The 15,226-nt window shown below is 40.0% G+C and overlaps 2 protein-coding genes across 4 annotated transcripts; both read right to left on the bottom strand.

The window, feature by feature from the left end:
• Positions 1–5,667: 5,667 nt before the first annotated feature.
• On the bottom strand, positions 5,668–8,857 carry LOC144651435 (uncharacterized). Its single transcript, XM_078511372.1, has 2 exons — positions 6,481–8,857; positions 5,668–5,915 (listed from the first exon to the last, which is right to left on the bottom strand). The coding sequence occupies exons 1-2, from the start codon at positions 8,851–8,853 to the stop codon at positions 5,727–5,729; spliced, it is 2,562 nt and encodes an 853-aa protein (XP_078367498.1). The 5' UTR covers positions 8,854–8,857; the 3' UTR covers positions 5,668–5,726.
• A 265-nt stretch (positions 8,858–9,122) lies between these two features.
• LOC144651501 (uncharacterized) lies at positions 9,123–15,190 on the bottom strand. 3 transcript variants are annotated; one of them, XM_078511457.1, is made up of 2 exons: positions 14,453–15,190; positions 9,123–10,766 (listed from the first exon to the last, which is right to left on the bottom strand). In XM_078511457.1, exon 2 carries the CDS (start codon positions 10,514–10,516, stop codon positions 9,131–9,133), a length of 1,386 nt encoding a protein of 461 aa, XP_078367583.1. In that variant the 5' UTR covers positions 10,517–10,766; positions 14,453–15,190; the 3' UTR covers positions 9,123–9,130. The 3 variants fall into 3 exon arrangements, with proteins under 3 accessions (XP_078367583.1, XP_078367584.1, XP_078367582.1); XM_078511458.1 differs by lacking the exon at positions 14,453–15,190 and adding an exon at positions 13,196–13,480; XM_078511456.1 differs by lacking the exon at positions 14,453–15,190 and adding an exon at positions 11,160–11,443 and having other exon boundaries at positions 9,123–11,047.
• Between the last annotated feature and the right edge of the window lie 36 nt (positions 15,191–15,226).

The following is a 15,226-nucleotide window of genomic DNA, read 5'->3' as shown; positions in this document are numbered from 1 at the left end:
AATAATCAACAAGATGTCATTAGATGGACCTGCCTGTAAATTTTTCGTTGTCGTTGTTGTGCATATAACGCTAGTATACCGCAACTTAAATTGAGCGAGAAAAGCAGTTTTTAACATGAAGCTCTAAAATCTCTTTGGAGTGTCTTGTCTTGTGGTCGCTTGTAAAGTTTTAATTTGTGCAATTGTGAGATGTATCAGAATAACAGCTTCACGTTGCCAATTTAAAGAATAGCGTGCTTTCATTTGATATCTATTATTTTATCTTGAGAGTTTTGGAAAGTAGTTGAAAATCATTTCTGTTTACCAAGCGTAGGAAAATGGTGGATGTTTCAACAGGATATTTACTGTAACAACTGTATTTATAGAGATTACAGTCGTGGTAAAAATGTTGCTTAAAGAGAGGACGATGTAAATATCAGTTGTTCGATCGGTAAGCATTGTTCTTATCTTTGTGTAGACAACTTTTTTTAAATTTAGCCGCGGCAACAGATTGTATCGGGGTTAAAGAGGGATTGTAATCTAAGCAATTAGTAGGTCGGGATTGAATGTCAAAGTTAATCTTGCACACATAACACATGTCGTTTGAACAAAAGGTTTGAATCGTTTGAATCGTTAGTCGATTGAATACCCAACCATTTTAAAGTTATGACCAGTTATGGTACAGCATAGTAAGCTCTGTGTAGAAGTTAAAGTCTCTCTTTAAAAGTGAGATTTGTGCGAGTTAAACACTACTACATAGTTTATTGCGTACGTTCGCGCGGAATCACGTGTCAAGCAAGATCGAATGTTTTCTATTAAGCAGAACCTAGCAGAATATTTCATTCAGTAGATTTAAATAGCGAAGAAAATGACTGTAATTTACACGTTCTTCAGCCGCTGCGTTGTAGCTTTGGCGTTACAAAAACATTAAGACCGGCTCAAGAGTGACCAAAACCAAATTTCTCCTCACAATATCAATACTAAATCAGGAGAAGAGGTTATAAGAATTAACAAAATCATCACCACTCGCATGTCATTATCACTTAACAGGCTAAGCGTTCACGAATAAACACCCAAAGCGATATCTCATAATTTATAGCGTGAAGAAAGCACATGGAAGTCATAGTATAAGTATACAGTAGAATGTATGCTTAGTGAACCAAAGTGCAATACAGTGCAATGTCTGTCATCTTTTTCTGCTGTTATTGGAGTTATATAACTGATCAACTTTACAAGCAATAAATAGACGTGAAAAGCGATCTCTTTTTTAAATAAACTCTAAAAAGTGACACGAGACACTAAGCCCAGAGGGCTTTTGATTTATTCATGTTATTATTTTGAGTTCAGTCAGAACGGTAGAATGAGAAAATACTTCATTTATGTAGCGCCATTCCACGAGTTCTAAAGTGTTTTACAAAGAAAAGTTGATATTAAGTTGATACTCCAAACATCTGGCCATCGAAAGCAAAAAATGTTTCTTCAGGGTTTCCGGTTTGGTTAACTTCCGGGGATGATTTTTAGACTTCCTGGAAGATTTCTATTGTTCTGTGAATGACCAATAGAAAACAAGAAATACATTTCAGTTTCCCAGAGTGTGTCCCGGCGACCCTACCGCTGACCAACCGCTGACGGACCGAGGAGCCGGGGAACACTCTGGGCTCGAGATTACTTCGCTCGCCGACTCGCGCCTTCGGCACTCGCGGGATCGCGCCTTCGGCGCTCGAAGAGTTCAATATTCACGTCGCCCCCGAATAGAGAGCCTGCTCGCAGGCTAGAGCTCAGGAATGAGGTGTAAACAAACAAAATTCCATACACCTCCCCTGGAAAGTGGCTTATGTGTTTCCAAATGGCATATGATTGAAATGCAGCGGCGCTCGGGCCACGGATGGTTCGTAGAGGTTTACCACTGGAATATTGTCGTTTTACCGGGGAAAAGATGTAACATTGGGTACGTTTTCGGTATGTATGTATAGAGTGACTCTCGAAGCCTTTGAATTTGAGGCGTTTTGAGAATTACAGCTCATTTCATGAATACGGGTCGGCATTCTGACGGGGAAATCACTTCGAAGCATTGCTTCAGACCATGTGGAGACAGCTGATGACATATTACACCACGTTAGATTGCTTGCGGTTAGCTCTTATAATGGGGTTGGGATTTCTATCCAAAAAAATCACGGTCCTGGCAGCTGGTCGTCGGTGGCATAGTGGGGATGAATCCCGCTTGGTAAACCGACGACCCGGGTTCGATTCTTCTTGGTATCAACTTTTTTTTAACTTAAAAAAAGGTTAAGTGTGATGATTACTTTATGTATGAAAAAACAAGAAATCTCACATGGTCAGAAGCAATGCTTGGTAATGCTTTCCTTCTGACGGAGCGAGTGTGCCACCTTTCGCTTCGCTTTGATAGTTGAGAGCAATTTTAGAATTAGCATATTATGCTAATTTTCACTCGTAGAACAAAGCTTACATGAATATGTAGCATAAGATTGATAAAACCAAAAACAATTTTAATTTCAGATCATTTTATTTATTTTCAGTCGTATCTTAAGCTTTGGCTACCTGTGCACTAAGCTTAGTTTACTTGCTTCAAGCGATTGAACTCTCAGCTCCCTCGGACGATAAACTGTAATATCTGTTTTCGTTCTTTTCTACTTCAAGATAAGCTTGTGTGACTTAACAAATTCTTCAGTCTCTTCACATCATCGGTCACAAGATTTGCAATGGTTTGATACCATCAAACCTCGCGAAGAATTACACTGAGCGAAGAACTAACGCTTGGCGACACAAACACGCGGATGAAAGATGACACCGTAGCGTAATCACAAGCAAATAATTAACCTAAAAGGTTCGCTTTCCAATTACAGCACAACATATTTACTGAACAGTGGATAAATAATAGTTCAAAAAATTGCAAACTGACAATTACATCAGTGTCTAATCATTACCGCAACTGTTACAAATGTTTCAATTTTAACTTTCAGTAATGTCAATACCAAGTGCATAAAATCAACAACCAGCACAGTAGCTGTTTTAGAGAACTTTACAAGATACATAGTATTTACCACTACTACTTCCGTGTTCTCAATGCGTCATTTTCGTAAGAGGATTGAAGCAAGATATGGACCCTTTTCTGTTAATAGTGTACGAGTTTCTATACTTGAATATATTAATATATTAACGTAGTTTTTACGGGTTTCCTGAACTAACAAGCTCCTCGGCACTTCTTCAGTATTTAATCGCAAACCTCGGGATCACGAAGCAATCATCAGTTGGAATCCACTCACCTTTTTCGTTGCAGACGTTAAATGTCTCTTTCAAGTTAAGAATTCCAGTTATTTGCACAGTGAGCACTTTTCGCGACTGAATTCCACTCGTAGTTTGCGATAAATGTTTCCTGCGGCGTGAAACAACAACTCGAACATAAAAACGATTCGTCTTTCGATTGCAGGATAGGCTTCGCAATATGATCCGCTTCATGAAAGATCATCCTGGTCCACGTTGCCATAGCGATCATTGACGTCACGCCAAAAAATAATGCTGGCCATTTGAAAAAAAGCTCCTTTGACAAGCAGCTACAAGTTATTTTTAGTAACAATTAATCTTAGTATGTCTCAGCTTTAGCTTTGTGCATGTGATTAACAAAACAATAAAATCACGCGTCACGCCTAACCCCTTTACCACCCTGATAAAAGCAGACATTTAATTTTAATATGGCCAAACTGTCATGCCAACTAAGACAAACTTTCTTTGTCTCGCTCTGTCTTGCACGCTCTTAGTAAACAAAGCTTGTACGTCTATCAGCAGAAGTTCTTCGCCTTCGTAATTTTAGACGATTTGTATAGCCAGTTAGAGGAAAGGAGTTAAATTATTCAAGACTAAAGACACTTCACATCAAATAAATAAATTATGGAGATAAATTTGAAGGTGGTAGCACCAATTAGTAAGAATAGTTTTCATTTCAGTTATTATTTATATGGTAATTACGGTTTACGGCTCGGCCTTATGTGCCCAAGGGCACGAAGAGGATTGAGTGAGTACGGCTTACGGCTGCTAATTAGATAATCAAAAACGTTTTACTAAATCTCTAAATGACGCGTCCTTCTACATTTTACACCATGGCGATAGATCAAAGCGAAAATAAGCTAGACATTGGTCCAACCGTGATTTATTTAGATAATTTTTTCTAACATAATCTCAGAGAAGTAATATATTTGCTCTGACTAGTTTGCTGAAAGTGAAGTCCGTTACATACATCGCAAGATGTTACTTTTCCAGAGGTCATTGTTAAGTTACAGCTACAGCAGCAAAATCAAGTATTAATTTGAACTTAGTAAATAGAGAGAAATGGTTAGCAAGCCCGGCAAACATCAACGGAGCAAACAAATCGGTCAAGATTTATGTTGGACGGTCCATGACCGTGCGGATTTTTGTTTTGCGCTCATACACTATGCATAAATTCCGTAATCGCAATGGTTTTATTGGTTAGTTGCATGAACACACGTAACCACCTACTGTATTTTTCCAGATTTTGTGCAGGGTGAATCCTAATATAGCGACCAAAAATATACAACAAGGAACTTTGCCAATTGTCAGGCTTCATAATCATTTCCCTCTATTAACTATGATTTGAACTTCAAACAATCAAACAAAGTAAACAAAACTAATATGTGTTGTTTTTCCTGACCTTATACTGAGTAACAAAACATTAATAACTCAATAAATGCTATTGCTTTTTATCTTATTAAAAAACTATTATACACCCTCACCTACAAAAAGGAATGCTCTATAATAAATTACATTTAATTGTGATACGCAACTGTCTTAATAGATCCAAATGTAAACCAATATAATTATTCAACTCAGTCTTTACCTATTAACTAATGTCTATCGTTGCGAAAACGCATCAAAAAAGGCCCAACTGATACTACAAGACTACTCGACCAGAACATTAAGAATTTCACGAATTTTAGCTTATGTTGGCTTTTTGAAAAAAAGGTTTTTAAGCGTTTAATGCATAAGATAAAAAAAAACTAACGCTCAGTACTCTATACAAGAAGAATATAGACATCAAATGGCTGGAAAGTGCTTGGTTGCATGAAGTTCAAGCATCTTTGGATCTTCCATGGAAATCTTCTGAAGCCTTTCGTACTCTGAAAATGTTCTGAAATTATTTAAAAAGTTTGAATCACTGTCGGTCGGCTTTTAGTAGTCGGAAGACATCGCCTAGTAATGATGAAACAACTTAAAGTTTTTTTAACAATCTAAAACCGCGGTGTCATTATTTGATGTTTCCTCGTACAATTAACATGAATATCCCACCCATTTTTCTTTATATAAACTCGATATCAATTATATTCACGAGTTAACTCCAGCCTAAGACACCACGGCAAAATCTTTTCATGTTTTTCTTCTTCGTAGTAACTACCACATGAGACCCCGCTAAAAAGTTTAAACGTACTACACCAGAAATAATATTTTTGTCGCCGGGGTTGGTGAACCGGGGGGGATAAAAAAAAAATATTAACCACGAGGAAAAAAAAAAAAAAAAGCGCGGGGCGTTTTTTTAAAAAAAAAAATTTTTTGTCCGCTATTATTAAAAATATTTGGTATATAATAAAAAAAATATTAAATACAGTGTTGGTGAAAGTGGTGGATAGTTATATCCACCACCAATCACCTCAACTTCGGTGAATAATTGTTAATTAACCGCACACTAAAATATTTCAGTGCTAGGAACTACGTACAAACTACTCAAGTTCATCAATAATCTCTTCCATATTTGGTCTCGTTCCAGGCTCCATCTGCACACAGCGTTCAACGATCTCTTTAAACAGACGCTGGTTTATACGTGATATTTGCATCTCACGCCGTTGGGGATCTGGTAATTCTTGAATGCACATCTCACAGAGGAGAACACCAAAACTGAAAACATCAACCTGACAAACAACAAAACGTTTCACTTGTTAAAATGGTGTATGACAATGTGAAAGTATTAATCTTAATCAACGCCAGGAATTACAATTTCAGTTGTATTAGAAGTTCATTTCTGGCTGGTTCTATTAACTACAAACCAGGCTAGAACGCAGTAGAGTTAAGACTACACTAAATTGCAACATGCAGAAAACACAATAGGACATTCGAGGTTAAGGTCAAATGGTATAGCTATTAGTCCAATAATTAGCTCCTTCCACCCATCACCCTACCCATAAAAGCGAAGTCAATGAGTCACCAAACCAGGTTAAACCACAGCCAGGTTATACCATATAACGCGCTATTTCCCACATTACACGCAGCGAAAAACGTTTTGGAAGGGGTAATAATTACGATATTTCACGCAGAGATCAAACCGCTTTTTTTTTTCACAGCAACGATTTTGCACTTTTTGCTTCCGAGCCATATGTTCCCTCGCACCTAAAGAAGAGTAACTTTTTCCCAATTCCAAACCATCTCTCATTTTACTTTTTGTTGTAGAATCGATCTAAGTGATTTGGCCAAGCTAACCTTACAACTGATGATTTGATCTTGGGCTCCACTAATGGCCTCAGGTGCGCAGTAAATCACAGCTCCAGGATCGTCACTGCTGCACTGACGGACAACATTAGCAGTGCCATAATCCGACACTTTGCCTCTCCATTGCTCACCTTGTCGCCGTAGCAGTACATTAGCACTACTTATATCGCGGTGGATGATGGGATCGGGTTTCTTTTGGTGTAGGTAGTTTAGTGCTTGAGCTACATCCATCGCAATAACGGTAATTTCTCCTTCTGTGAGTGATCGTTCCTCATACAGTGATCTCAAGCTACGATCCATGAGTTCCGTCACTAGCAATAGCCCTTCATCATCGTTAGTTGCTCCAATAAATTGCAACAAGCAAGGATGGCGACATCTTGAGGCAATGCCCGCTTCTCGCTCAAAACTTGTCCTGATGTAAGGGGACAGAAGGATGTCATAGATTTGTTTTACAGCAACATCACTGCGGCGAAATTTCCCTCGAACAACTTTTCCCCATGCACCTGCCCCAAGGACATTATCTGCCATGAGAGTTACTTCATTTCGGTTTATTGCCCAGTCTCGTTGAACTTCATTCCTATTCTCATCAGAATGAGTTAGGTCTTGTCCAATTTCTTCCTCGTTTACCGTGCCCACACCATCTCTCGCTGTCAGTTGCCCTTGAAGATCCGTTATTTGTTCGTCTCTCGTTCTTACTTGTTCTTGAAGATCAGTGACTTGTTGCTCTCTTTGTGTCACTTGTCTCTGCAGATCCGTTATTTGTTCCTCTCTTGCTCTCACTTGTCCTTGTTGATCGGTGACTTGGTGGTCTCTTTCTGAAACTTGTCTTTGCAAATCAATAACTCGTTCATCTCTCACTGTCACCTGTCTTTCCAGATCAGTCACTCGTTGATCTCTCACTGTCAGTTGCCTTTCCAGATCATTAATTTGTTGCGCTATCTCTGTCGGTTGTTCCTGTACATCCGTAACTTGCTCGTCTGTTGTTGTCCGTTGCTGCCCTTGTAGATCAACTGCTTCTTGGTATCTTGCTGGCAGTTGTCTTTGTAAATTAGTCACTTGTTGGTATCTCTCGGTCAGTTGCCCATGTAGATCAGTTACTTGTTGGTACCTTGCAGTCAACTGCCCATGAAGATGAGTAACTTGCTCGTATCTCGCCGTCACTTCTCCTTGTAGATGAGTTACTAGTCGGTCCCTCGCCGTTAGTTGCCCTTGTACATCAGTAACTTGTTGGTATTTTTCAGTCACTTGCCTTTGAAGATTGAAAACTTGTTGGTCTCTTTCTGCCAGTTGTCCATGGAGATCAGTAACTTCTTGGTTTTTCTCTGTCAGTTGTCGTTGCAGATCAGTAATATGTTGGTAGCCTGCTGTCACTTGTTCTCGCAGATCAGAAAATTGTTCGTTGCTCTCTGTCAGTTGTTGTCGAAGATCACTGACTTGTCTGTTGCTCGCTGTCAGTTCTACTTGCAGATCAGTAACTTGATCGTCATGCCCTGCCACTTGTGCTTGCAGATCACCCATCTGTTCGTTGCTTTGTATCAGTTGTTGTCGCAGATTAGTGACTTGTCTGTTGCTCTCTGTGAGTTGTCCTTGCAGATCAGTAACTTGTTCATTGCTCTCTGCCAGTTGTCCTTGCAAATCAGCAAACTGTTCATCACTCTCTGCAAGTTGTTCTCGCAAATCTCTAACTTGTTCCTCGCTCTCTGTCAGCTGTCTTTGCAGATCAGCAACCTCTAGATCGTTCGCTGTCACTTGTTGTCGCAAATCAGTAACCTGTTCGTCCTTCGCTGTCAGTTGTCTTTGCAGATCATTTACCTGTTCGTTACTCTCTATCAGCTGTTCGTGCAGTTCACTGACTTGTTCGTTGCTTCTGGCCAGTTGTCTTCGAAGATCAGCAACTTGTTGGTCGCTGGCTGTGAACTGTCTTGGCAGATCCGTAACTTGTTTGATGTCCTCTGCCATTTGTACTTGAAGGTTAGTTATTTGTTTGTTGCTATCTGTCAGTTGTCTTTGTTGCTCAATTTCTTGTCGGTCCCTCGGTGTCACTTGTCCTTGCAGAACAATAATATGTCGATTTATTGCTGTCAGCTGTCCTTGATGTTCGGTTACTTGGTGGCTTCCTGACAGTTCTTCTGGCAGGTCAGTAATGGGTTGGTCTTGGCCAGCTGTGACCTGTCTTTGCAGATCAGTACGTTGTTGTCCTCTTGCTTCCATACCCAGCTGTTGATGTGTTGCTGTCAGCTGATCTTGATGTTCGGTACCTTGTTGGCTTCCTTCTGTCAGTTCCGCCGGAAGGTCAGTAAGGGGTTGATCTTCAGCTGTCGTCTGTCTTTCCAAGTCTGTGCGTTGTTCTTCTCTTGCTTCCATACCCAGATGCCCTTGCAGATCAATAATTTGTTGATGTGTTGCTGTCAGCTGACCTTGATCTTCGGCTACTTGTTGGCTTCCTTCTGTCAGTTCTCCTGGCAGGTAAGTAAGGGGTTCATCTTCAGCTGTCACATGTCTTTGGTGATCAGTACGTTGTTCTTCTCTTGTTTCCACACCAAGCTGCCCTTGCAGATCAATAACTTGTTGCTCTTCCTCAGTAACTTGTTCCTGAAGATCAGTACGTTGTTGGCCTACCGTTGTCAGTTGCCGTTGGAGATCATTTACTTGTTGGTCTCCCCCTGGGAGCTGTCCTTGCAGATGAGTTATTTGTTGGTCTTCCCCAGCTATCAGTTGTCTTCGCAGACCAGTGACCTTCTTCGCCTCCCGCCGGCAGTTGCCTTTGCTGATCAGTTACCTGTTGGCCTACCATTGTCAGTTGTCGTTGAAGATCAGTTGCTTGGTCTTCCTCTGTTAGTTGTTTTTGTAGATCAGAAACTTCTTGGTTGCTCGCTTCCAGTTGTACTTGTTCTTTACTTGCTGCCAGTTCTCGTTGTAGATCGATCACCTGCTGGTCCATTGCTGTCAGTTGCCTTTGCAAATCAGTAGCTCTTTGGTCCTTCTCTGTTACTTGTCCGTCTAGATTAGAAACTTGCTGGTCTCTCGCTATTAGTTGTCTTTGCAAGTCAGTCACTCTTTGGCCACTTGCCGTCACTTGTTCTTGCAGGTCAGTGACTTGCTGGTCTTTCGCTGCTTTTTGTCGTTGCAGGTCAGTGACTTTCTTGTCTCTCGTTGTTACTTGTCGTTGCAGATCAGCAACTTGATGTTCTCTCGCATTCACTTGTCTTTGGAAACCAGTAACCTGTTGCTCTTTTACTGCTACCTGTCCTTTCAGATCAGATATTCGTTCGTCTCTTGCTGTCACTTGTCTCTGGAGATCGGTCAGTATCTGGTCCCTCGCTGTCACATGTCCTTGCAAAACAGTAACTTGTTGGTCTCTAGCAGCTACATGCTCTTGCAGATCAGCTGCTTGTTGGTCTTTCGCTATAAGTTGTCTCTGCGCATCAATCAATTGTCTTTGATACTCTTCCAGGTCTTGCGTTGTTGAACTTAACTCCTTTTGCAGGCTAATAAGGCGTTGTTTGTCCTCTCCTAACTGCTCTTTTAAGATTGCTTTAGCTCTGTTTTTCCTTCGTAATTGCTCTTGCAAATCGGTCAGTTGGTTTTGCTTGTCTACCACTCGTTGAAGTGCTACTCTTAACTGCTGCTCCACCATTACCACTTTTGTGCTGTTTTGTGGTAATTGGTCTTGCAATTTACTCAATTGTCCTTCGAGGTCAGTAACTTGCAGGTCTTTCGCTTTCAGTTGTCTTTGCAGATCAGTCAATTCTGTTTGGTTCTGTTCCAGCTGCGGCTTTGTCACGCTTAACAGTCTTTCCAGGTCAATCACTCGTTCTCGCTCCTTTCTTAACTGTCTCTTTGAAGTTGCATTTTCTGTAACGTTTCGTCTTTGTAGATCAGTCAGTTGCCTTTGGTAATCTTCCTTTTGCTGCTTTGCTGTGCTTAACTCGTCCCGCAGACTTTTAACTCGATTCTTTAAGGTTACGTTCTCTGTGTCGTTTTTTCCTAGTAACAGTCTTAGCAAGATAGTCACGAGCTGCCCCATCTCTGTCACCTTTACGCGTAAAATTCTAAATTGCCTTCTTTTTCGTCAAGGGTTCCTTGTTCCTAAGTGTGCTCTTAACTGTTTTTAATGTGGTTTTTTACTTTGCACTCCTCCGCAAAATTCCTCTTTAACGATTCCACACTCCCGTTTTATTTTACGATACTGCAAAACTTTGGTGTGCCCCTCCTGTCGTTGTCGTTCCCACGTGAGAAAGCTTGGTCCTCAGTCTTCTTTTTTTTAACTGTTTAACCTTTGTTATGGTGGAATGGAAAAGACAATGGAGTCAAAAAAAGTAGTTCTAGACTGGGTCATGCAAAGCTGGCTATTGTCAGTCATTTACAACGTAAATCGCATAAGTACTTTTACTCAAAGGAAATAAACCTATTACTTCTGGGTTCAAGCCATTCACTATTAAATCAGTAACTTATAAACCGCAAGATTCTAAGGTGAGTAAATTTGACGTTTAGTCGGGAAATCCAAGAACGAGGCAGTGCAAACATATCTAACAAGTGTGGCAGTGTAGGGGTATGACTACACGAGACAAAAATAAAAGGGGGGCGGTCAAAGGGATTTTTATAATTTTAAAAAAAAAAAAATAAAAATGGAAAAGTACTCTCGCTCTTACACGAAATGCGCCCAAAACATCAACTAAGATGAAGATATTAAGAAAATTGTTGTTGAAGGAAGAGGGGAGCAAATTATTAGTTTTTAGCTGGGTTTTTTTCCAGGTCCCAAGGGCAGAACTTGAAAAAGTCAACCTAACTTTTTAAAGTTGAGATCTAACGTTCCTAATGGCATCCCAATAATATCACTTGCATTGTTTATAGCTTCAGTACACTGGCATAGGAATTTTTAACAAAACTGGACCACTAGTTATTTATAGGTCTCCATACGTCTTTAGGCTCTTGAATAATTTTTGAGTGAAACTCGTGACAGTGTCCCTTTCACTGAGGAGCCATACCTGAGCCATGTCACGATAGTAATTTTATCTGATAGTTTTCTGTCGTTGAAAATCCGAAGTAATAATAAAGCGAAAATAAACATGGATGGCTACGACTGAAGGAACATTAAAAAGGAATTAAATTAGGAATGGCAAACTTGGAAATATATCGCAAAATCGATAGTTTCCCTGCAAACGTTTCAGGCGAGACCTAACGCTAGAAACCACATGTGAAACCCGCAAAAAGGTGTCGCTTATTCAAATATGGTGAGGAAATCTCGAGAAATCTACAACACAGAATATTTCTATGGGGCGTTGACACTCACGAAAGTGGACAGTTGACCACGTGAAACGGTTTTAAATCCGCTTTTCCGTCTTTATGCACTGATACGCAAAGCTGCTGTGGTAATTCGACCAGGTACGGATTATGCTAGTCTCTGGTACAAGTGAAAGGGTTTGAACAGCCACGAGATTCGTCAAAGGATAGTGTAAGAACACCCACAAGATCGTCAGAGATTTTATTTTTGAATATTAGCCTTATTCCAGCGGAGAATTAAAATATTATTCATCATGTGACTAAAAGCTTTAAAAAGATTTAGTTTATACACTTAAGAAATCGAAAGTACATTTTAATATGAAGCTGGACCGACGTTTTCTCTTTTCTCGTGCTCTGTCAACTCCCAAACTCGCTGTCTACTACAAAACTATTCTTTGAGTTCCATTTCAAGAAAGCAGGTCACTGGGGCCGAACAGGAAACACAGAAAATAAATTTCACAAAAACAGTGAAACTAGAACGCAAAAAAAAAAAAATCAAAGCAAGCGGGGCAGCTGTAATTATGTACATGTAGTAACTGTTCTTAGTTTTGCGATTTCCAGTCAAATCGGATCAGTTCGTCTAAATGAGTGCAAGTTTGCAATTTTGCGGCTCAATGTTCCACGAAGGATTGGGACTTCGCTTGGATGACTTACAACTTTCAATTCAAATTGGCTTGAATAAGTTGCCAAGTTCCGTTTGATGTTTAACAAGTTCCGGTTTTAATTTTTCGTGTATGTGTCAAAATAATAGCCCTATGCTTGACGGTTCTTGATCAACAGATTGCGAGAAATTTATAGCAAACTTTGTACTTCAAAGAACATCCGGTTTGACTGTAACAATTGAAAGAGGATTATTTCACTTTCTGTTTATTACCAATGCCCTATCAGAATTTATTTTGAGAAAACAAATCAAGCCATTTCGCTTCAGTTGGCAGTGAAAGTGAAACTTTTCCGGCTTTCTCGCTTACTTGAGAATTGACGCACACCTTTCTCAATTCAGATAGTACTAAGTAGAAATAATGGCTATGAATTGGTTGCCTAAATGTTTATATTCAGGTTCTTGTTTATTGCCAATTGCGATACTCAATAAAATGTAAAATCCGAAGTTTGCCGTTTTAGATAATTTATCGATTCCTTGCTTGGGACACCCATCGATCACGAACCCTGGTTATTTCATATTCTTTTTGGTTTTCCTGTCAAGTCATCGCGTAATTTTGAGGACAGAATCACTGAAAACAAGATAAAGCTGCTTACTGTTTATCAGCCACCAGACCAGTCTCTGTTTCAAGTGAGCTAACTGTAGCCTGCGTTGTAGACGAACTAAACCCCGGTAAAGTATACCGAGGTTTTTGTGACACGTGCGGCTGCAACGCAGGCTAGCTAACTAATCGAAAGCTCAAATTTTATAATGTGTACAACTCACCTCTCTTTTTTAATAATGCCTTTTCGACTTGTTCGTTCTAAAATAGCCTGTGCGCAGCTGTCGCCTACTCTATTTGCTGCACGCGGAAAAGGGGCGTTTATTCCGCTGTCCTTACTTTAACTTTGCGCAAAAACACGTGACGGTTGTGTTCGTTACATCAGCGTGACGATTCCGTGACACACACGTGGGGGGCAAAATGCTTCGAAAATGCTATAATTCCCACGCCATTTAATTTCTTCTGCCCTAGACACAGCATGAAGACAGCAGGATTTCCATTTTCCGTCTGTCGGTTCACTGCTGATAGCTTTTATTTTTTTTTTATGTTTTGAGACGATCAGGCAAACGCGGACAATGTAACAATGCATCTATTCACATTAATTGACCACTTCCGGCTTCAGTTTATTTTCCATATGTCATTCTAAAACTACCTAGACTTCCCTAGAAGGTAGTCGTAAAACAACTCATTTAATAGTCACAACTAGTCGATAATGGAGGTATGGCCTGGCAAAGCGGTTCCTCGTGTGAGAATCTAATCTTTTAGTGCACGACCTTTCAAAACAACCTCACGTTTCAGTTTCGATCTTTTCTTGAATCTTTCTTGTCAACACGACAACAGCCGTCAAACAGAACTCAAATTTATATCACGTGGAAGGAAGCGACCTTGCTTTCTCTTCCTTTGTCAGTGCGGAAGGTTTTGCTTCCTCTCACAGCCATGTTCTTACCTATTTGCATGTCGACCTTAGTTTGCTTATCGTGGGAAAGAAAGCGAGTACATTACATACAGAGCAAGTGACGAAGCGCTGAGAACAAGACTGCCCGTTCAAAAGACTTGTAATGGATACGATCTGGAACGCACGCTTCACTTTCCACTGGATAACACAGGGATAATAACAGAATCGAAGCATAAATTACTGAATAATTTATTGATAATAGTTGATACAAATTGATTTGCATCGGTGCCACAACAAATGTTTCATTATCAGCATTATCAACTTTAAATATTTTCGAGTACCCAATGCATGAAATTTATTTAAAATCACAGTGTTCAGTGTTTGTGGCAAGATTCATAGCTCAAACAGGCAAGTTAATGGTCGTAATTCCGTGCGAGGGTAAAAACAAGTTAACGCCGCCTTCTGCCTTAAAATCAGTTTCTGTTTCAAGTGTATTTAATATCATTGCTGTTAATGAAACCGACTCCACATCAATGGGTGGAAAATAACCACACGCAATTGAGATGCATTGAAATCCACCACTCACCTTCAGACGATGTTTTCCTCTTTCAAGTTTACAAGAGTTCTATTTACTAGTACTTGCACAATTGGTGACTCAGCAGACACGGAAATGCTGCCACTTTTCGCGAATTTCCACACGTAGAGCAGTTTGTAATATATGTTCCCTGCGGCGTGTAAAAAACAGCTCCAGAAAGAGAACGATTCGTCTGCGTCTGCAGGATATGCTTCGCAATATGATCTTTCTGAAAGCGGACGCGATCGATTTCATCTGGACCATGTTACCACGGCGACAAAAGAACATCTGACATCTCATCACGCGCGGCGCTCACGTTCCGAACACTTTCGGCTTTCGTTGCGGGATTGTAGCAAATGTTGAGGGACCATTTAGTATGAATCACGACTCGACTAGAAGATTTTAAAATTCATTAATTCGCGTTAAACAAAACAGACTGGTTCATATTCTTTTAATTAGTTCAATTGTTAGTGTAATTTAATAATTTATTAACTGCATTTTCATTCTTTTGGTTCTCTCACCTTAAAAAATAATTTAGCAATTAATTTAAGCAATTAATTAAATTGTTTTATTTCGGGCTTTCCAAATACCATCCCGCAGTGAATAACTCAAGTCACTTGCGGGTTCCTGTGACTCTCTTTTCAAAGCCTGCCCGCAGACGTCTCCAATTGCCTTGGCTTCTAATTCACGACTTTCCTTGTAAAGGCGAAAAAGTAAGAGTCGTCTGCATGCAGGCTATTTTATCATTGAATTAAATCAAAGGCTCTTCGAGCAACCTCATGGTAA

This window comes from Oculina patagonica, chromosome 4 (genome assembly GCF_052425735.1).
Source record: "Oculina patagonica isolate OP01 chromosome 4, crgOcupat, whole genome shotgun sequence".
NCBI classification, from domain to species: Eukaryota; Metazoa; Cnidaria; class Anthozoa; order Scleractinia; family Oculinidae; genus Oculina; species Oculina patagonica.
This window is presented reverse-complemented; position numbering and strand designations above follow the sequence as displayed.